The sequence below is a fragment of the Odocoileus virginianus genome, chromosome 30, assembly GCF_023699985.2.
Source record: "Odocoileus virginianus isolate 20LAN1187 ecotype Illinois chromosome 30, Ovbor_1.2, whole genome shotgun sequence".
Taxonomy (NCBI): Eukaryota; Metazoa; Chordata; class Mammalia; order Artiodactyla; family Cervidae; genus Odocoileus; species Odocoileus virginianus.
Genome location: NC_069703.1, coordinates 39,498,681 through 39,521,900, shown reverse-complemented (window position 1 = coordinate 39,521,900; position 23,220 = coordinate 39,498,681). Strand labels below are relative to the sequence as shown.

Below are 23,220 nucleotides of genomic sequence, written 5' to 3'. Positions count from 1 at the left end.
ATAGGCTAGAGCCTGCCAGGCAATGAAATTCTCCAGGCAAGAATACTAGATTGGGTAGCCTATCACTCCTCAGGGGATGTTCCCAACCCAGAAATTAAACCAGGGTCTCCTACATTGTAGGCAGATTCTTTACCAGCTGAGCTACTAGGGACACCCCCAGGTAGCTGGTTAAAGTGTCTTAAGCCTGGTTAAAGTGAAATAAAGATAGATGCATAACAATATAATAATAGCTACCATTTTGGAATAGCCACTATGCATCAGGAAAATACTATCTTTATCTCAATAATCTTATAAAGGTATTTCTCAGAAGAGAAAGCTAAGGCTTGGAGGTTAAGTGACTTGCTGAAGGTCACAAAGCTAGCAGGTTTTGGAATTAAGATCCAGGTTTCTTGAGGACTTCCCTGGTGGTCCGGTGGCTAAGACTCTGCACTCTCAACACAGGGAGCCTGGGTTCCATCCCTGGTCAGGGAACTAGATCCCACATGCCACAACTAAGAGTTTGCATGCCACAGCTAAAGATCTCACATGCCAAAATGAAGACCCAGTGCAGCTAAATAAATAAATGACTATTTTTTTCTTTTTTTTAAAAAGAAGATCCAAGTTTCTCTAACTCCAGGGCCCACAGGCTTTATCTTGTACATCATGGGGCCTCTGTATTTCTCTTACATGCTATCATATTTTAAAATGAATTTTTGTATGGGCTACACTCAAACCATACATGGGCTTCTGTGGGCAGAATGGCGCTAACAGTTTTTTAAGTAACTTATTTTGAACCATTAAAATTTTTTTTGATATGCACATTACAAAATTTAAAATATTCAAAATGGAGATGAAATGTCAGTGTCCCTCCCACTCCTGACCACAGACTGAAGTCCCCTCTTTATCCCAGGCCATCCAGTGGTGGGTTTTTGTTTTCTTTGAGCAACCACTCAGAGACAGTATATTCACATATACATATCTGTACATACAACCCCTTTCCCTCATGTAAACAGCATATTATTTATACCATATTGTACTGCATTTTCTTCATTTACCAACTTACCACATAGATTATTCCTATCAGAAGCTTTTTTTAATGGTTGCACATAATTACCTTAATTGGATGTACTATAAATTACAAACCTGCTCTCTATTGACAGACGGGGTGTTTCTATGGTAGTGACAGCTTAAAGAGTTCCCTCCCCGATGCAAGTACTTCTTTTCAAAACACTCCTGGCTTACTGTGTGCACAATCTTAAAGGAACGTCCTCTGCCTTCTCCGCAGTCCCCTCCACTGCCAAGTCCTGGTCGTCCATCTCTGTCTCTCCTGACATAGCTTTCTTCTCGTTTCCTCAGGCTACACTTCAGTTCTTCACAAGCATCCCCCTAAACCTGCCAGAAGCCCTATCCCTGTCTCCAGGCAGCCCCTCCTTTAACAGATTCAGCGCACAGCTCTAGGAACCATCTTCCAAAACCACAGCTTAAATGAGGCTACTTTATCACCACTGCCAGAAAACCTGAAGCAATGGAGCAAGTCATTATTTATCAAACTCAAATTCCACAGTCTAGACCACAAGAGGAAAAGAGGGGGAGCATACAACGTTAACTGAATGTCTATGAACACACCAAGTGCTGTCCAGACATCATTTCACTTCATCCTCCCCCCAAACTTGCGGCGGTAGGTAGTATTATCCCCATTTTACAGGCAGGAAACAGAGGCTTAGAGATTAGTGATTTGTCTAAAGTTATCCAGCTAGTACATGGTTGAGCTAGGATACAAATTCCAGTTGCCTAATTGCAAAGAATGTGTTTTTAATTGGCAAGTGACACCGCTTCCCAGAGGTGGACGTCATCACCCAGTTTATGGTGATGTGAGGATTAACCGAAAGGATTTGTGTGGAATCGGCCAGCCAGAGCTCCACGCGGCTGCCTCCTTCCCATCGTGCAGGGTTCAGCTAAAATGTCACCTTTTCAGGGAGGATTTCCTTGACTATTCTAGGCCCAGAATAGCAACTCTTCATGTTATCGCATATTGTCTGACTCTTGATCCTATTTTAGTTTCTTTAAAGCACTTATCACTGTCTGAAATGTATACATCTCTGTTTTATTGCCTGTCTCTCCAGACTAGAATGTCAGTTCCAGAGAGAAGGGCCTGTGTCCACCCTGTACATTGCTTTGGCCTAATACATAAATGCGGAAACAAATACTTGCTGCAGTAGTGAATAAACAGTTCAGTTTACAGACGGAAAAGTTTTTTGCACTTTTGGCTTCTGTGAATGAAAAAGGAAATGACTCAACCTAAGCAAGACGAGTTCATTCAAATTACTAACAAGGAAGGAGAAATTTTACTAAAAGTAGGAGGTAAATAAAATTTTAAGCACTAAGTTCTTATATGATTTTAAATTTAATTGTAGTAAATTGATTACAATTATTTTAGCTCTTACTTACTTAGACTTCCCTGGTAACTCAGATGGTAAAGCATCTGCCTACAACGCAGGAGACCCAGGTTCAGTCCCTGGGTCGGGAAGATCTCCTGGAGAGGGAAATGGCAACCCACTCCAGTACTCTTGCCTGGAAAACCCCATGGATGGAGGAGCCTGGTAGGCTACAGTCCATGGGGTCACAAAGAGTCGGACACGACTGAGCGACTTCACTTTCTCTCTTTTACTTACACTTTCAGGTGTTGTGTTCAAGTACCACCTTAGGCAAGTTTCACGACAGAATCACAAGGTAGACACTAACACAGTGCAGGTGGCCGTGAGGGGTGGAGCAGGGCATCAGGGCTCCCAGGTGCTCAACCGCCTGTTTAGGTTAATATATGGAGAATCTAGGACCTGAGCTCAGGTTTGTTTGACCCAAAGCCCATGTTCTCAACCATCACACTGGACTGTCTTCCCTAACTGAACTGGGTGGATATAAGCCATCAGATCCAAGATAATTCTGCTTTTAATAAAGTATCTGGGAACATCTTGAGATCAGCGATCTCTTCTGAAAAGGACTGCCCCAGAAAAGCCTAGCATTATTTGCAGCAAGTGATGAGAAACCCTGTGAAGAGAGGTGATTTATCACGTTTACCGGATAGTCTCTGGTTCTGAAACATTGAACCGTGTCCTACCTGGGCAGCCTCGTACGTGATGGTCTTGGTCTCGGTGTGGACGATAGGGACGTCTTTGGTTGGAATTTCACTTTTCACAGCATTGGCAGTGTCTGAGATGGTGACGGTCTGAGTCTTTACCAGGGGAGGCTGTGAGGCAGTAAAGAAACAGAGTTACTGGAGTCCTCTGAAGGCTGTGGCTAGCTAATCTTCTGACATTGATCTGATCAAAGTGATTGCTCTGATCAAGCAAAGGGCTAGCTCAACCTCTGCCCAAGACTTGGACACTATTCCAGTGTAGCCCTGACAAGGTTTCGAATCACCAAGGACATTAAAGAACAGCACTACTGTTCACTTTCACAGGCTTAATGGAAAGCGTTAGTATCAGACAGTTACGACTGGTGATATAAAACACTTCAGACGGACCTTTGGAATTTGAATATAAAACTATTTGCCAAAGAGCAGTCACTTCTGTTTGTCCTTGTGACTGCACCATTAAAATTAAGGAAACCAGCCACATTTCCTCCCCTTAGTACAAATGGTACATGACCTAGCACTGGCATTGGAACACATTACCCTGGAATTCATTAACTTCTTTCAAATCAATGTCAGACATTCACTTTGGAGTCATTGAAAAGAAAACAGTATTGGGAAAGTGGAGAGAAGATAATCAGCTCTACCACCACCTGGTGATTAATCTCGGAATTTCCGAAGAATGAACTTAAGTGAAATATCAAAGGTGTCCTGTCCATCAGCTCACCTTCCCCAAGACTATAAATCACCCTGAAACTACCATATGATTGTGGTAAAGTTAAGTGGCCATCCACCTTAGCATAGGAGATTAGTGCCTATGATCATGGAAGCTCCCATGAGTGGGGTAAGTGGGAGTGGTGGGCTGCACCATGTGGCTGCAATACATAAACCATTATTTGGGGCCTGACTCCTCATTTAAAAAGTCAACTACCCCTTTTAATTAATTAAGAGTATCTGAATTTTTTGAGCAGGGTCTCAGAACACTGAAGGCCCCTCATCACAGAAGTCTCAGAAACTCGCCTCTTTACAAAGCCCGTTCTCGATCAAGGAAACGAGTTTTGGGGGTAGTGTTAATGACTCTGAATACATTTCTTTGTGGTAATCAAGAACTTCAATTTTATTCTGTGATTTTTGAAAAGAGCCAAGAGGCAACTATCCTCACCACTGCCACCACCACCTCCTCCACAGAATAGATTCTGGCCTCTCCCAAAGTGAGTTGTTAGATCTGCATCATTGAATCAGTTACTACCTGGAAACTTCGAATGAGGGTGGGGAATTGGTTACCCACACGAGAGTCAAGAAATGATCCATTTTGCTTTCCAAGTGGCTCTCCTGGTGTAACACGCTGTTCACTACTCTCTGCCTTTTTTTCACCAAGTTGCAGCTGGGAGGAAGCTGGTGATGCTGAGGCCTGTAAGGCACTGGCCTGTTCCTCCACTCCTATGCACTCCCCACCGGGACCTCTCAGCTTTTCCTTAATATCAAGAGAGCCAGCTGCCCCCAGCTCCTTCTCTTCTGTCTCCTTGCTGCTTATGGAGAGGGAGCCAAAGTCAAAGTTTTTTGGAGACTCCGGTGAAGAGGTCATTTGGCTCTTACTAGGAATTACTGAACGCTTGGGGCCCTCCCAGTCAGAGTCAGGGCTGGTAGATGGCCCCGTGGTCACGGCAGCCACCTCCTCGGTGCGAATGCCATTTATGTTCTACAAATGAATGAACACACACAAGAGCAAGAAGATTAGGAGTAGGTGGGGAACACAGCGAACTCTGAGAATCAACAATGATTTCTAAGAGGACTCAAAAATATTAATACTTATATAAACCAGGAATCTTAGCTCCTGAAGATTGTCAAAAGGAAGAATTACTTGCTGTTCACTAAACATGTCAGCAGCTTAAACAATTCCAACCTCATTTTGGTCATAGTTCTACGACATGGTTAATCTGAGAAATGATTTCAATGTGCCTCACAGAGGAACAGTTTGTGTCACTATGGTCTTCTCTGTATAACACACTCTTCATACTCAGAGGGGGCACTATTCCTAAATGCCTAACTCATTACTATGCACAGGACACAGTGCAATTTATGAGTAGATAAAACATAGCTGGATTAGTCTGATCAGATTGAAAAATGTTCCATACATCTCCAAGTCATATGTATCATCATGCTGGCCCATGATGGAGAAGCTGAAATCTAGACTTTGGTTGGCAGGGATATGGAAAGTGAGTATATCCAGCACAGGCAATCCAACCATGGTCAAAGAATTAACTATAATATCAGAAATAGTGAAACAATGCTTTTAAACAGAATAAACATGATTTATTAGCAGTTGAGAAATGTTTCTCCACAGATGAATGACAACGTCTCCAACTCCTGAGAGAAATAAATCCTGGAAACACAGAGTTCCCTCTTGGGCTAAATGCCTCACATTAAAGGATAAACAGATCTAAAATAAGAACTTTCAAGAGAATGTGGAAGAGAAGATAACATCACAGCATGTGGACCCATTCCTAATGTTTAAACAAAAGTGCTGTGGTTGGAAGAAGAGTAGGAATTCACGCTAGTAGTAAAAGAACATGAATCATTTGAGAAATGAACAATCTAACAGAAGCCAAATGTTAGGAAAATTGGCATGTGCTCACCAGAGAGCTATAAATAAGCCACGTAGGCCTGAAATTTTGGTAAAATCAATTTACCATATTACATGCCATATAGGAAATTAACAGAAAAGCACTCTTTTAAAAAGGTGTTCCTGGAATAAATAACTTCTGCTTGGACCAGTCTACACATTTTAGTACTGAAATCACACTATATGTATTATATATTTTTTAAAAAATCATTGCTGCTCCTTAAGTTGTAAACCAGTCTATACTGTGATGAATATAAACCAGCGGTCTAGTAAAAGAAGAAAAGATGCACTGCACCTAAGAACTCCAGGCCAATTTTACTTCTAAGAACAGTCTAACTTAAGATCATCTCAAAGTGGTACAAGTTGAACTCACATTAGGGAGCTCTTTCATTGACTGATCGTGAATTTTACTCAGGACATGAAAAATGGAATTGAAAGATGACAAGAGAAACTGCCTTTGTCTGAAGATGTATCAGAGATATATAAACTATTCGTGCTAAGTGTATATGAATTTCCTCATATTTAAAATGAGAATAATACTTGGTTTGACTCACAGGGTTCTGAAGATAAAATACAATAGTATATGAAAACACTCTGTAAATTCTCAATTACCATGTAGATTCACTGATTTCAATCAACATTATCTGAGCACCAGTAATAGGCTAGGGCCTGGGGGACACCAGAATGAGTTTGTTGTTATGTTACTAACACTCTGTACTACTTTCTAAGGCACTTATCTCACCATTTCTTTTGAGTCAGACATGCTGTTATGGAGCTGCCCAAAATAGACTCGCTGGTAATAAACAGATAGGCTTTCTCAAATTGCTGTATGCTAGCTCTAATGCTGTGAACTGCATATCCAAACCCACTCACATGCAGAGGCTTCTCCAAATAATTTTGTCACAACTGAGAAGGTTGATTAATAACCAGGAAAATGCCTAAGATAATCAAGGAAGAGCCTATTTTATACCAGTCCGACCAAGTGATAAGTAGTGGTCTGTCATCAAGAAGCCATTTGTGAATCAAACATTGCTGAGGCCAGCACCACCTGTCCCAAAGTTGCCTACTGCTGAGTAAAATTAGATAGATCGATCAGTTTTTTCAAAGCAGGAATAGAGGAGACCAAGCGTAAAAGCTGTGGCCACAGTAATATCAATTCAACAAATATTTACTGATCACTGAATACGTATTAGTCATTGGAAATAAAAGGAAAACTGATAACAGTTGGGTTGGATTACCACTTAGAGCACTCTCACATATGGTCGAATCAGCCGCTCCAGTTGGCTCTGCTGTTGAGATATATGGGACAACACAGCCAACTACTTGCTGGACACTCTCCAGGCATATGGGATACAATATGCCCCAAACTAAACTCACCCAGTCCACTTTAGTATGTCCCTTATCTGCTCTTCTCTATTCCCACACTTACTGTCTCCATTCAGGCTCTTATAATGCCTCACGCCGCTTACTACTAATTCCTTAAACAAATTTTCTTTTCCTTCTTCCTTCTTTCTCATCTCAACCCTTTCCTGAACACATCCTTTATTCTGCTGTGAAAGTGTGTATTTCTAAGAATGAAACATTGGAAATTCCATTTTTCAGCTTAAAGTCCTTCAGTGACTCTTCACTGACCGTTCATTAAAGTTCAGGTCCTTTTCTAAGACACGGAAAATACTTTAAAATATGACTGTTATCTCTCTCTCCAGCTTCACTCTGCGATACCTCCACACACACCCTTCTCTCTACTAACTCAGGAAAATTTGCAATTCTTAGAACAGAGCATGCTTTCTTTTGCCTCTGTGCCTTTGTCAATGTTGTATTGTTCCTTCTGCCTGCCTAAAGTATGTTTAGATACCATTACTCTTTCATTCCCATTGCACCCTGTCATTATTGGTTTAGTCATCTGTCTTTTCCATTAGACTGAGCTCCTTGGGGGATAAGGACTTAGCTCTATATCTCTCTTGCACAGTTTTTGGCACATAATAGATGTTCAGTAAAAACTTGTTGAAATTATACTAGATAAACTCAGGAGCCCTGAGAAGTGTTTTGCCTCAAGCTATTAAAAAACTGAAAAGGCTCATTTAGAAAGAACATAAAAAGTGGTCCACTTGAACAGACTAGCATTCAAGTTCTACATCAGTAAAATAAGAGGAAACTAACATTTTTGCATGTTCACCATGTGACAGTTACTCTAACATGTTTTCTCTTTTCATTTTTCGCAACCTCATTACAAGGTAGTCATGATTTCTATTTTATAGATGAAAAAATAGAGAGGGTAAGCAGTTGAGAGCTAGGAACTAATGGAACTAGAGTTTAACCTAACCCTAAGGTCAGTGTCTGATTCTAAAGGCCATTTCTTCCCACGGCAACGGAAAGTTATTTCTAGTAGGCCCAAAGGACACGTCCTATTACGTTCAAAAGAATATACAATAAACCTGACTTTTCAGGTTTATTGCCCAAAGTCCTCTTAGTGGACTCTGATTTTAGTGGCTGACACCATACTTTGAAACATAAGCAGATGGCTGGAAAGCCAGAAGAAGAGATTGGGGCAAAAAAGAAGATATAAAACCCTTATGACATAAGACACCCACAATTTGGCATCTAACATGAGTAAAGAATTTTAACTGACAGTGCTGTGCCTTTGGCTATGACCATCAGCATGGGCCATTGGATTATATAAGATTCTGCTCAGCTCCAAATACCAAACTGGCCTGGAAACTTTAAACAGATCTTCCAAAGGGTATGTCACAAGGTTGTCTAGTTGGTTTCAAGAATATGAGAAGGAAAAATGTTAGACCAGTATTTAAGTGAGCAGGAACATTGTTTGACTGAAAACTTTGTTTTACTTAGAAAGTCAATAGTTCCTGCTAAGTACAATAAACAAGTATTTTCTTTGGGAGAGAAAAATCTCTTGATTTTTTTTGGGGGGGGGGGGGATTTTTTTTTCCCCTAAAGGCTTTCTCTTGAAAATGACTCACTCAAACAGATTATGTCACAGGATCATCAAGCCCTGAGCATGTATGTGTCTTTATGAGTTATAAATAACCTCTCTCTTGACTTAGGGATTACAGATATTATTAAAAGTGGGATACGGGTGTTTTATATATATTTTGCTGTTATTTCATTAAATGCAATCCAGAGTCTTCCTTTCTAGGTTATTTTTGAAGGAAGGGATTTATGTATTTTATTGAAATAAGTACAGTTATGCTGACAAGACTCTCTTATCCTATAAGCATCACAATGAAGATAAATCCTGAAATCTTTCTAAAATTTTGCTGCATAAGCAAGAGCCATATACTTTTTTTTTTCCTGGAGGGTCTATGTAGTAATTCTCTCCATTTTGTCACTCGTTCCTTGCTTAGTAAAGTCCAATTTTACCTTTAGATGGCAATGGGGAAATAGTTTCTTTCTCTGTTAAAAAAAAAAAAAGAACCTGCTACTGTCTCACTTTATCTTCATATATATTAAAATCCTAGGTAGGCAGTTAAGGACCAAATGAAGAACAGCAACTTTTTCACTGTCAACCTTGTCACATGATTCCAGGGATATACTATGATTTCAGGACCATGATTAGATTGTTGGAATGAGGGAAGAAGGCAAAAATGCTAACTTCAAAGACTAAATCTTCCTCTTGATAATATACTATGTTTTACTTCTTATCCATTTAAGAATTATACTTTCTAATGTGTGTAATCATACACATGAAAAAGACCTCAAGGTATACTAAAATATCAATAGATGTAGGACTGCAAGTAATTTAATTTCTTTCTTTGTGTTTTTCTGTATTTCACAACCTTTTAAAAATGAATATGCATTATCTTTATAATAAAAATACTATTAAATTATTTTTCTTATGCAAGCTTTTACACTGGTTTTGCAATGAAATGATCTGTAAAACCTGAAGAGTCTGGTAAACAATCTATGAAGGAAGTGCTAATAAATACTTAATATCCTCCAAGCCATTGAAAACAGTTAAAAATAGACCTTAATGGTTTCCTAAATGAAAAAGTAGTTAATGGAAAGAATAATAAGAAATGTCAGCAACTGGTAACAGTATACAAATTCTTTTATATGGAGAATATAATATAAAACACTAGTAATTTAGTGTTTTGAGTGGGTTTTGAAAGTCAAAGTCAATGGTGATGGACTTAATCTATTTGAGTGGAAAAAATAGCTCAAATTTAAAGTGTAGCTTCATTACATTTTGTTTAATGTTTTCTGATTTAGATATGGCAGTGATATTCTCAGGGATATGAATAAGAATATTGCTGTATCTGTGAGTTGTCACAGATTTTCTGTGAATGTCTTATTAGACATCTGAAGACACATGGAAAATGATCATTCACTTGCCAAAGTCACAAAAGCCACTGGGAATATAAAATATTAAAGTATCCCAAGACCTGATCTGAACATTAACTCTAGATTAGTGATATTGACTATGGATAAACACTACTATACTTCATATCAGAATGCTTTATATTTCTTTTGTGTGTGGGGGGGGGTTTGTTTGTTTTGGCTGAGTGCTCTATACCTCAGGTTGTAATCTTCTCTTACTGAAATTAAGTACAGAACATCAGAATGAACTGACCAAATTCAGTAAATAGCTGTTTAACTGTCACCTCAGAAGAGAATCCTCTTTTAGGTGATTTTGAGATACATAAAAGAAGGAAGTCATCCAATTTCCAGGGTACTTTAGCTGAATGAAGATATTAACAATGATATATACAGACAGCAGTAAAGTATGTCTGCATAATAAACTTGGAGCTATGTGGTGGTTGGGGCAATGATGGAAGCTTGGGGAAAAGGCAAACTTTTATCAGAGCTGGTCAGGAAGCTTAATTACAGTGTTTTGTGTGTGCCTTTTCAGGTATTATAACATGACATCAAGCACTGAAATAAGCCAGTCAGCAATGTTATTGAGTCCACCATTAGCAGAATTAGAGAGCTAACAGAACAATGTTAAAAGAAGGAAGAAAATAGAGTCACATAAGTTACAAAGCTAACTTCTAAAGAGAGCCTTGGACTCAGGTATGCTTAAGTTTTCAGAAAATGCTTCTCCTTCATATTCTACTCAATGTTTTCCAAGACCTATTTTTAGAATACCAATGAAAATTTTATAATCATATATACACATGCATGTGCAAACAGACATTATAGACAAATTAATAAACATTACACTTGCTGAAATTATGCAGGACAAATTTTAAGAGAAGGGCAATTAACAGGATAAGGTGACATTTTATTTTATCAAATTGATTAAGTCTGGCCAGACCAAAATATAAATTCTGTCACTAAATGCATTAATATCCTGTCTTAACCCACTTTACCAGTGCCATCTTAAAGAGTCTCTAACACTCTCTTCCAAATCAACAAGAGTTTGACTTTTACCTAAATATACCTAGAGGCTTAGGCACAAAAAACCAGAAATACTCTTTGATGAAGAACAAATAATTATTACAGTTATAAAATGTCTTTCGGTTTGATGACAACGTGTTTCTAGTTTGTTTGCTTTTGGACCCCAATCTGATTTTCCTCAGAACTGGTACTTGAAGTTTGATTTAATTACTGGGAATTTGAACTATTGATCTATCTGTTAATAAGTATTTCCAATAAATGTGTAAATGAAACAACTATTTTCTTCCAAACAAACTATTTTCTTCTGAATGATTTTAAAACCAAGAACCAGATTACCCCCAAGGCCAAAAAAAGCCCCCAGACTCTCTGTCTCAACAACAGGCAAGGCTTCTTTTCTTTTTTTCTTCTCTATTTTGGCCGCACCATGGCATGCATAATCTTAATTCCCCAACCATGGATCAAACCACGCCCTCTGCAATGGAAGTGCAACATCTTAACTGCTGGACCACCAAGGAAGTCCCAAGGCCTCATTTCTTATGTCCATCTGCTGGTTCCTGCTGACTGCAAGATCCTATTTCAGGTTCTGAGACATTCTGTGAAACAACCTGAGGGATTTAAGGCAAGTTAAGGGCAATCCAGTGTTAATAAATCAACTCATTAGTGGTTGGGGATCTTAAAGCACCATTTTTAATACATAGTTTTATAAGTCACTAGAGTCTCACAAATTCCAGCCTTCTTAATTTACTTTCTGTAGCTTTCATCACATTTTCACCTGGGGACTAAGTGACTTAGGATAGAGCTGTGGCAAAACAGAATACCACTGAACTGAAACATCAAAGCTGCGTTGCAGCTATAGTTCTCTCGCTTAAAAACTGCCTGTTCTTGAACAGTCCTTGAACTGCTCTGAGACTCAATTTTATCATATAAAGCCAGAACACCACTATATATCTGATATGGGTATTGTGAGGGTTAACTGTGTACTGTGTTCAAAATGAAGTGCTAAGCAAATACTCGATATTATTTGTCGCTGTACTGTATTTCTCAAAATACTCCTTTTTGCAAAGAAACACAAACCAGAACTAGTTCCTATATGAGTGTTTCTTAAGTATACAAATTAGCCAACCCTATGGATTTAACTAATCATAAAGGAAAGCAACCCTGAATATTCACTGGAAGGACTGATGCTGAAGCTGAAGCTCCAATACTTTGGCCAGCTGATGCAAAGAGCCGACTCACTGGAAAAGACCCTCATGCTGGGAAAGACTGAGGCAGAAGAGGGTAACAGAAGATGAGGTGGTTAGATAGCATCACTGACTCAACGGACATGAATCTGAGAAAACTCCAGGAGATAGTGAAGGACAGGGAAGCCTGGGGTGCTGCAGTTCATGGGGTCGCAAAGAGTCGGACACTACTTAGTGACTGAACAACAACAGCATGGATTTAACTAAGGCTGGTCTTCCTTGCAGCTTAGCATGTTCTGAATCAGGTTCTCGTTATATTTTAGAGGATATCACAGGTAGAACTTAGAAGAAATTGTGGCAGAAGATAATAACTAAAATTGATACACTCTGAAGATATTTAAGTATTCCTGAGCCAAGATTCTCATGAAGAACACTGGATAGGCAGTTTTTAATAGTTTTGAGAACATTTTTGATCAGTTACAAAATTTACTATTTTAAAGCTTCATAGATTTATTGCTGTTTCTAAGCCTAAAGTATATCTTTTTGTGTTATTACCCACAGATTCTGCTTCCAGAAATTACTAAATTTTCTGTAAAAAGAGGCTCCGAGTCAGCATACTGTCTCTATAATCACTTCACTCAATGGAACCCTAAATCTCCTACATCTATTAAACTACCATGGGTTTTCCCATTCTCTTCCTTCTATTCTGCCATTCAATCAAGTAAACCGAGAGTCAGAACTGACCTTGGAAATCATGCTTAATGATACGATCAGCTCTGTAATGTCACCATCATCTTTGCAATGACTTTGTGGCCTGTTGAAATGTAAATATCTCAGGGAAAGTTAATACATTAAACTTTTATCAGCATTTCTGTATGTCAGAAAAAAGGAGGTTTGGGGATTCGTTAGGCTTACTTATACAATTTTAAAAACAAGTTTTGATAAGGCAAAGGGAATGAGCAGAAGGTAGCAGTGGGATTGAGGGGGAGGGGTGTGCACAGACACACATACACCCACATAGCACATTACCCTTGCTTTGCAAACCCAGTAAGAAATGCTTTGCACTGCAAATGACCACAGAACCAGCAGGAATCGAGGTTATCTTGCTAAAGCACAGAAGGAAGATACCCAGCAGAAGAGTCCAGCTCCTGGTTCTGAACTAAAGTAAACAATAAATATTACAGTCACTTAAATGATCAAAATGTATTTAAATAACACCCCCAAAAGGTCTACAACATGCAAACTAAAAAATGTAGACTCCAATCCTGATAAAATCAGTTAATTGCGAGTGCTTTCTTTCCACATACTTTTCTCTAACAAAATATGGCAAATTTATGTCTCAGCAAATAATGGCTCTAAGTGCCTTGGGAAAAAGCTCTAAAAAACAAAATATATGTCTTTTAAACATTTACTATCTTATTAATATTTATAATCGTATCCCTATTTTGAAAAATTAATAATATCAGTATTTCCCTTGGTTGTATAACAATGCTAACCTGGTGATTTTTGTTTTTTTAATTTGTTAAGTTAAAACAAATGCTTTTAAAGGGGCACTTGCAATAAGAGATAAATCAGAGGTGGTAACGGCTTCTTTTGTAAAAGCCATGTGTAAACAGCACATAAAGATGACAGGTCAAGCAGCAGGAGCCCATTCTTCAGCCAAAAAAGGAAACAAATGAAGAAAGGAGAACAAAAATCACCCAAAAGAAAAACACCCCTTGGCCCCTCCACCCCCAAAAGCTTCATAAATAATAGTTTTGATACACTTTTGGTGGAAAACTCAGACCAACTGGCAGTTTAGAAAAGGATATTAGGACCACAAACACTCAAGGTGGGGATAAACTAACAACAGAGTGACCAAGCAGCTAGCAAAAGATGATTTTAGAATTCTATCTTTCCTCTCTAGTATGTTTTTTTTTTTTTTTGGCCACACCACACAGTGAACAGGGATGGAACCCAGACTCCTGACAGTGAAGTGAGAGTCGTAACCACTGGATTGCCAGGGATTTCCCCTCTAGGGTGTCATTCTTAATCATGCAATATGTTTATCTTCACCCTAAATTTTCTCTCTTGTCTACATCCTCTCCTACTTTTTTTTCTTTTTTTATATAAAGCTGGTGTGCTACTGGTGGTCCTTGGCTAGAAATTCATCCTTGGGGGTGCTTGCTAGCTTCTGTACAAAATTTGAGTCATTTTCATGGTCCAATGCTATTCTCTGGCATATAAAAACTACATCTGGATAAAGGAGCTTATTTAGGAAGACATTGGCCTTTATTAAATTACAGTTGGTAGAACTGCCTATTGCAGGAAAATCACTCTAATGCAGCTCTCATGAATGCCAGCAAATGGAATTTGCCAATGACAATTATCCTTCAAAAATAGTTTTTATCATTTCCTAAATAGTGCTGTTATTAGATTATCCCCAGAATAGGTGAATGCAAAAGCAAATTGCTGTAAAATATCAGTGCCTGATGCAAAATTTTAACTATTACATAATAGAAAATTTTGCTTTAACACTGCACTCACCAGCAAGGACTCCACAGATCAAATGAGGGCTCTCAAACCTGAATAGAGCTATAGAAATCAAAGTGATTGAGCATATATTAAAGGTTATACTAAACACGTCTAGGAGACCAGAAGCCTTTGGTCAGCCAATTTTATTTCATTATACTAAGAAGGGTTGAGTTGAAGAGATGGAGAGCAAGAAGCTATAATCAGCACAGAAACTCTGATCACTTAGTATGGAACACAAACATATTTAGCAGGATTTCTCAGAAGTCCCAATTCCAAAAATGATTAAAGCCATAATAAGCACTTAAGAAAAACATGATACCCCGATCTGATATCTAGAAAATAGCATCTTGGTTCCACAGAACTACATACAACAGAAAACAAGGATCAGATATTAATTAGCTGTGTCTTCTTTTCCTGAAAAATCCTATAATACTGAAAATGGCTTTCCATGTTAACACTTTCAATCAATTCCTAAAAGGAATGTAGAGAAACACTATAAAATTTTCTATTACTCAGACATGGCCACAAGGTACATGCTTTGTGCTAGTAAATAGACCACTTCACAATGTGTAATGTTGGTTTTAAGTAACCACCGGGTAATACAGTAGAACCTGTAGAACGTGAGAGGAAGATAAGAGGTAAGGTTTGCCCATGGTGAAAGAAGGGATGGATTGAGCAGTGAGCCTTCTGTTAACTATAAAAGCAAGCTCTCTGCACACCCACATGTCCATACCTGTCCATCCACTGCAGTAAAAAGAGAGAAAAGGAAAAAAATCTCTTTTTCCTGCAACATATCTTCATTCCTCAATATGATCAGAGCAGTATTAATAACTACTAATTTGTAGAGTGCTTCTTAAAAAAAGACAAATTCAGCATATTAAAAATGCTTTTAACAGATGTGATAATTACATGTGTTGTAGTGACTGATTATGTGGGTTAGAAAAAAGTTATTTTTAAAACTTGGTATAAATAAGTCAAATAGTTCGAAAGCAGATTTAAAACATTAATATTCTCAGAACTGAATGCATGTCAATAAATTATCTCTGTTTTAGGACTGAGTGTAAGACAATTAGCGGGCCACAGAAAAGAGTGAAAATATGGGGAAAACAAGAGAATTGTTCTAGAAAGACTGGCTGACAGTATCTCTTGCTGATCTGCTGAAGCAGAGGTTCCTCCTCACCCCACTTTTGGGTAGTGGGTCTATATATGTGCAGTATCGCTGACTCCTGTTTCTTTAATGATTAGTATCAACCAGAATCAGACTTGCAATAAGATTTATTCATGATAAATTTACATAATAACAGAGCAAATAACGTGAAAAAACATCAAAGAAAATATCCCCAAAGGAGAAGTATATCTTGCTCAACTGCTAATGTATAAACAATTTATTCTACTGAGTATCGTAGCTGAAGGATCCTGGACCAGGGGACTGAAAGGAACAAAGTTTTAGGAATGTATTACAGAGCACCTCTCAAAGCTAGTCACAGATATGAAGAAATCCTTTAGAACACAACCATGTTGACTAGGGCGCAAAGATGCCTCCAAAAGGATATAACTTTATTTTGACTTACTGGTAAATACTGCCCAAGTAGGCCCTGAATTAGGGAATTCCTATCAGAGAAATCTCTTTATTTTGAAAGGGGAACCTTTCAAATCACCCAACCTTAAATTTATACACTTTTGGTGTACTAAAAGTTCAGAGTGAAAATCATGTCATTTTCTTACCATGTTCATTAGATATCTTTAAAACCTGGCTAAAGAGAAGGTGAATTTGGGAACCTTAAAAATCCAACAGAACAGAGGGGTTAACTGAATTTGTCACTGAATATGTTAAGAGCATAGTTAACAGAGAACAGTCTAGAAACTGACAGAGGTGGGGTGCTGCGCTAGTGATGATATTTTAGCTTATAGTTCACGTGTATCCTGGTGGCCAGATAAATAGGAATGAGTGCCTCGTCTTTTGTTTTCCATTTCTAATCATAAACAAGACCAAAAATACTTCAACGCTGAATGAAGATGCTAAGGTAGTGACTACAGCTCTTTGAAACAATACAAAGGCAGAAAGTCTAACTAGTCAGTTTTGTTTCTCTAGACATCAGCAGACTACAGCTTGCAGCCAAAGCCAGCCCCTTCCTTGCTTCTGTACGGCTATGAGCCAAGAATGGTTTTATGTTTTTAAATGGCTAGGAAAAACACAGAAAAAATACTTAGTGACACACACAAGTGATAAGAAATTCATACTTCAGTGTCCACAAATAAAGTCTGATCGGAACACATTCATGTTTCTTGGTTTATTGTTGTCAATGCTGTTTCCACTCTGCGTGGCAATGTTGAGCAGTTTTGACAGCGACGCTACGGCCTGCAAAGCCTAAAATGTTATCTGGTCCTTTACAGAAAAGTCTGTGATCCCCTGGCCTATCTGATACACAACAACACTTGACAGCTCAAGAGTTTGATACATTTGGTGTTTTTATATCATGTAAAACACAAGACAAACGTACCAAACTGCTCTCGTATTTTAGATAAACAAAATGTCAAATAACAGGTACTCTTAACGATATCACACTCCGGGATGAATTTACACACATAAACAAGTACCCTGGTCTCGATAATATTGACAGTCTGTAGTGAAAATAGTTGATTATTACTGTGATAAATGGACAAGAGCTTTTAACTGAATCAAATTATAAGACATTAACAAGAGAGACTGACAACATCATAGAAATATATGTAGATTCTTTGAATAAACCAAGGACTGTACTACAGGATTAACAGGAGGGAGAGAGGCTTCTGGGCTGAATAGGGATTGTCTGGGCTACCTGCGTGTACTGATTGGGCATGTGGGGGTCACTTGGTACAAATTTGTGCCCCTGTACAAGAGATTCTAAGTGAAAAGTTAGACTTTATCCGTTACCGTAGAACTATTCAATTCAATTTGGCAAATATTAATTATTTGTTATGTATCTGAGATACAGAGGTATCTTTGGCAAAGAGATAAAACAAAACGAGGTTTCACACCTCTGAGAACCTCATGGCTTTGAGGAGACAGGCAAAACTAAGAGAGATTAATATTTCAAAATTTTAGTATCACTTTCTCTGGTGGGGCTCTACATCATCATCAGAATGTTACACAAAAAGTAAGTTTCCGTAACTGTATCATATCAAAGTGGAATAAATCAAAGCACATGGGAGTATCAGAGGATGCAAAGGTTAGCCAGGCTGTCAGAGAAGGCAAGCAAACTTAGAATGCACACTCTGGGGATATGCTTCATGAGGGTATACTAATAACAGCAATACAATCTTGTCAACAGGTTCTGGGCTACAAAAAGCTTCCAAAGCTACAAAACTATCCCACCCCAGCCCCAACTCCTTCATCTAAAAAACAAATAAACACCCCCTTGTGTCTTGTGATCTATGGTGAGGTTGAGATTTCCAGGAACTTCACAATGTTCTTTTAGAGAGGCGGAGTCAATGGGTAGGACATAAAACTGAATAAAGGAATTAACCAATGGAGCCAGAAAGAAAAAGAGCTGATAAGACAAGAAAAGCTGGCAGAAAGAAGCAGAAGGATAACATGCTAGGGGGGAAACTGGGACAGACCCGGATATCAGATGGTAAGTTATCTGAGGGCAAGAACTGTGACTAGTTCCAGCAGGACTTATTTTTAACTCTGTGAAGAGCTTATACGTGGGGGATGAAAAATTCTTCAGAATGCCTCCACTTAGGACCCAGACTTTGGAAAGCTACAGGGAAACAGACTGACTGAATACATCAGTGATTAATACCCAAAGATCTGGGATGTCCAAAGACATAATATGTTCTATCCTGGGAGATAATTAATCACAGGCTGGGAGACCCCTTGGTCTCTGAATTTCTACATGATACTGCACAGAAGAATCAAGCCCTGGAAGGGAGAGGAGTTGGACTGGGGACCTGTCCAATCCTAAAATTCTGATAATACTGCCTCTTTGCTTCCCATCCCTGCAATACATTGCCTAGAGGGCAGTGTTTGAAGAATGGATATCAGTAAACAGTGTTTTGCCTTTAATTTTAATCCCCTGTGTTGAGACGGGATTCTGTACATATGGAAACTTCTTTAAAGAGACAGTAGAAGTGAAAATGAGAGATTTAACTGCATCCTTTATTGATTTGGGGGACCTGAAAAGAGAGTTGGGTCTCTATGCCTCTCCACCTCCTTTAATCTTTAAGAGTAAATTTATCCTGTTATTTACCCCAAATGGGATTCTGACTGTGATAAACTGGAGGGCTCCCTTCTAGTATATCAATCACAAAAGATTAGAAAAGCATTCTCAATGCAGATGTTTCCTTGGCAAATTTGTCATCTGTATGTTTGGTTAGACTATTATTAAACTTACTTAGCTTTCAGCCTTTATTTCTGATCTGTGGGAGTAAAACCACTCTACTTTCTCTTCTTTTTCTCTTTCAAGTTCTAGTATGGTAGGAATTTTGTTTACAAAATACTCCATTTGTTTACTCAAATACTCCATGAATTTGTAATTGCTGATCATAGCTACCCCTCTTCCTCTTCCAACCTAACTTTATATGGCTTCCTCACTTTAACAACGTCTTAACCACATCCATTCCTAAGGTCCATACCAACCTGTTTCTTTCTGCATCATGTTCTGATGTAGTAAAAAGAATATCCCTAGGAATGAGGGGTAAAAGCAGTAGAAATGAGCCAGACTTATGGATACTCTTCCCTGCATTGTAGAGGAGGCAGATGGAGTCATCCCACAGATAAAGAGTTGTCTCTGCTTCTATTACCAAAACTACAAACAACAGGGCTCATTTGAGTGCAGTGGGGGAAAAAAAGCAGAATTTCCATATGTAATAGAATCAATATAACAATAGTCTCTCTCAGTTTGACAGAGAATGTTGCAAAAAACTTTGGGATTTTATAATTTCTATGAAGAACAGAAGTGAAGGAAACTTGGTAGAAAAGTTCTATATAGCTTTACTCTGCTCAATGCTCTTGGCAAGAAAAAAGCAACTTCCTAGTATTTCATACTATTTTTGAATTTTCTGTCTTCCTTTTGTAATTACATGGTCACTGGTAAAGTCTAAATATAAATTTTGATTGGTTATGCCTTCAAAAAATTAACCAAACCTCTGATGCAAAAAAAGTCTTATATCCTTTTCTGTAGGAAATATTACAATAGTGACTTAGGAATATAGGAAAAAGTGAATTGTCTTACATCTACAGGAATTTAAGTAATGTTTAATAGGAAGTACAGTAATAATTAATAGGAAGAAATGTACTAGGATCTAAGATGACAACAAAATCTAGTCCACAGATAATCCCTAGTCTCATGTTAGTCAACAGAGTCAGTATCTTCTCCCTTCAAAACATTAGCATAAGAAGATGGCTAAAAGACAGGTTCAAAACATAGATGCTGGATTTATTTTCAAGTAGGGTCCACTCTAAGTAAACCACGGAGGCAAGATGAGTTGCCTAAGAGTAAGAGGAATTCTTAACTTTAGTAGTTTTTAAATGTTTGCTCAACTATCAATAAGGAGTAGATGGAAATAAATACAGCTATCTAATTGCTTACTTTTATTTTTAAAAAAATCCAAGAAGCAAATGTGTCTTTGCTTTTTTTAAAAAAATTTCTTGTCCCCAAAAGATCAAGCATTTCATGCCCACCAGAGCTTCTGGTTCCTGGAACATTCTCAAGAGGTAGGTTTGTCTCTACGTTATTAGGTGGAACTCTGGGCACCAAGGAGTTAAGTCAGCTTCTCAGAGTCACCCTAGGAATAAACTAGTAGCAAAACCAAGGCAAAAACCCAAGACTTTTACTTAGTCCCAATTGTTTTTTACTCATCAACCTGCTGTTAAGAAGGTTGAAGAAAAAAAAAAGAAGATTGAATCAAGCTAAAACCAACACACAGTTATTTGGATCTGTTTCTGGTATTAAGAATGAAATGAGCTGTGAGAGGAAAACCAAGACTATTTACAGCTTTAAGTTATACATATGGACAGCAGTGTAAAATATTTCCCCTAAGATAACTGTGACAGGCATATCTTTGGAGACTGCACTAGCCAGCTTATTAGTCAAAGGACTGGCCCTTCTCTTCTCAACCGTTCTTACTCTATTAACAGAAGAAAGGGCCTCTCCTTTGACTATCTGAGAACTGCTGCACTTCAGAAAACCGAAAAGTATTGCTGGCTTACACTAGAATTGTAATGGACTTGAAATCAACTCCAATACAAAGGGAAACACAACTCAAGGCGATGCTTACAATAATAATGAGTAAAAAGCTATGTACAAAGATGAAAACTGGAAATATAATCTGAAACAGTTATAAAAGTATCAATAAAATCCTAATATTATTTCCTTGTTTCTTGAAAAAAATTTAAAAGAATCTAACCGATAACTATAGTTTTGTTATTTCATAAGGAAAGTTCCCATATGTCTATTTCAGATAAAGGGGAGTATTACTACGATCACTTTCTGTCTTACAGAACAGCTCTGCAATATCTCAAGTTGATTTGAGGTCTCTCCTTCCCTTATTATGAGTATAAATAAATATGCCTAATTACAAAATATTTCTTATAAATAGACATGAAAGATATACACTTATACCAGATTTTAAATTTTAACGTGCTTCTCACTTCTTTCCCATCTTTTTGGAGAGCCTATAATAACCTAGTCACAGTTTTCAGTAAATGCCAGAGTATTATTTCTACACGTCTCCAGAAAAAAATAGAATAACAGTGGTGGGTATTAAAGGACAAGAGTCTTGGCTCTACTGTTCTCTTTTTTTTTTTTTAACTCTAAGAAGCTACCACCTTAAAAAGTCTTGTTTAGAAGTTTCATCAGCTGGAAAGTATTGAGAAGTAAAGTGCAATAATCTCAGTTTGACAACTCTATGAACTCAGATTTCAAAACAAAATATTTGAGACAACATTAACCAAATCATCCACATTGGTACATTCAAGTGCCATAAAAAGCAGGCTACATGCAAGATTTCATTAATACTGAGGGGAGAAAAACAGGTTAGACATCTGAGTTGGGTTGTGAAGAGATAGCACACACATATTTACTTCAGGGAAGCCTTAAAAATCAACATGCAAACAGAAGACACGTACTTGTCACAACAGAGCCTTAGCTCACAAGACCATGGATTAAAGACAATTGATTTCAACACACATGTAAGAATAAACAGGTCTGAAATCTATCAGAAAAATGAAATAGATCAATATATACTTTAACCTTATCATAATGGCTAAATATTGCTTTTAGCAATATAATTACTTAATTCAATAAAGAAGTAACACAGTATTCTAATTCAGAGAAGGGTATGTGTATGTCCAGATCTTCAAGAAATTTGTTATTCCAGGATTTTTGAAGATGGGCAGAGTAGTCTGGAAAATTCAGCCCTGGCTGGAGGTTAAAGGCACCAGCACCGTTTTCCTTACACCATCAACATTACATTTGTGGAAAATGCATTTAACTTTTGCAGACCTCTTCTGTACACTGGGCAGGATAAGAGTTGTTTGTACACCTCAGAAACATACATAAGAAGGCCACGAAGTCAAAAGCCCTTTTTTGAAAAAGGCTTTTGTATGTACTAGCTTGATATCTCAAGAAAAGGAGTGGTTATGGATTCATAGATTAAAATGTAGCATTTTAAGGCTTTGGAAAGGTTAGCAAGTTGAATTTTTTCTTAAACTACAAAGCCCATGCCACACAAGTAACTATCAAGGATTAGGAAGACACTCCATCAAACTTGTCTACAGGATTCCCTGCTTTGTGAGAAGCACTGGAGAGGAGTACAGAGCAATAGTAAACAATAAGAACATGCAGGATAAAAGAGTGAACGCTTCTGGGGAAAGTACCAACCTGCCGCATGCTTAAATCCAATTTGCCTAAACTTGTTAAACTTCGGTGAGGAAAACTGGCTTTGGCAATCCATGGCTGCTCCTTTGTACCCCATGATTTACTGTCTACAAAGAGTAACATTGCATTGACAGAACATGACCACAAGCCACCCCTGGGACAGGAACTATCCAGATCAGAGGGTTACACACAGGAGGTAACACAGTAGAAGCCAGACAAAGCTCAATGGTTTCAGTCTTGACATTTCAGACGAGCCCCCTGCTTTCCGATCACAGAAAGACCAACCACCAGACAGCCAATGCAAGAACCACGAGAAAAGACATCACGAAAGGGATCCGAGGAGAAGAAAAAGTACTAGAGGAGAGGCGGCACTTTTTGAGAAACTTGTGATCCTCGGGGATTGGAATAGAAACCTCGGGAAGAGTTTCTTCGTTTTCTTGCTGGGGCAAGGCTCTTTCAGTGGATCTCTCTTGCCTTTTAATTTTCTCTTCGTCCTGCACTAACAGAGCACGTTCCCGTGTCTGCTTTCACGGTAGAAGATCAAGAAAGACAGAGAAAGATGAACAAAATGACAGATGG

The 23,220-nt window shown here is 38.2% G+C and overlaps 1 protein-coding gene across 13 annotated transcripts in view; it reads right to left on the bottom strand.

The window, feature by feature from the left end:
- Positions 1-23,220, bottom strand: part of EPB41 (erythrocyte membrane protein band 4.1) — a 178,929-nt gene that overhangs the window by 11,894 nt on the left and 143,815 nt on the right. For 7 of the 13 annotated variants that reach the window (XM_020869270.2, XM_020869273.2, XM_020869268.2 and 4 more), the window contains 2 exons: positions 4,356-4,805; positions 3,095-3,223 (listed from right to left, as the gene is read on the bottom strand). In XM_020869270.2, coding sequence (XP_020724929.2) covers positions 3,095-3,223; positions 4,356-4,805 — 579 coding nt within the window. Of the gene's footprint in view, positions 1-3,094; positions 3,224-4,355; positions 4,806-11,495; positions 23,163-23,220 lie in introns of those variants that run through there. The other 6 variants (XM_020869269.2, XM_020869272.2, XM_020869274.2 and 3 more) reach the window with 3 other exon arrangements.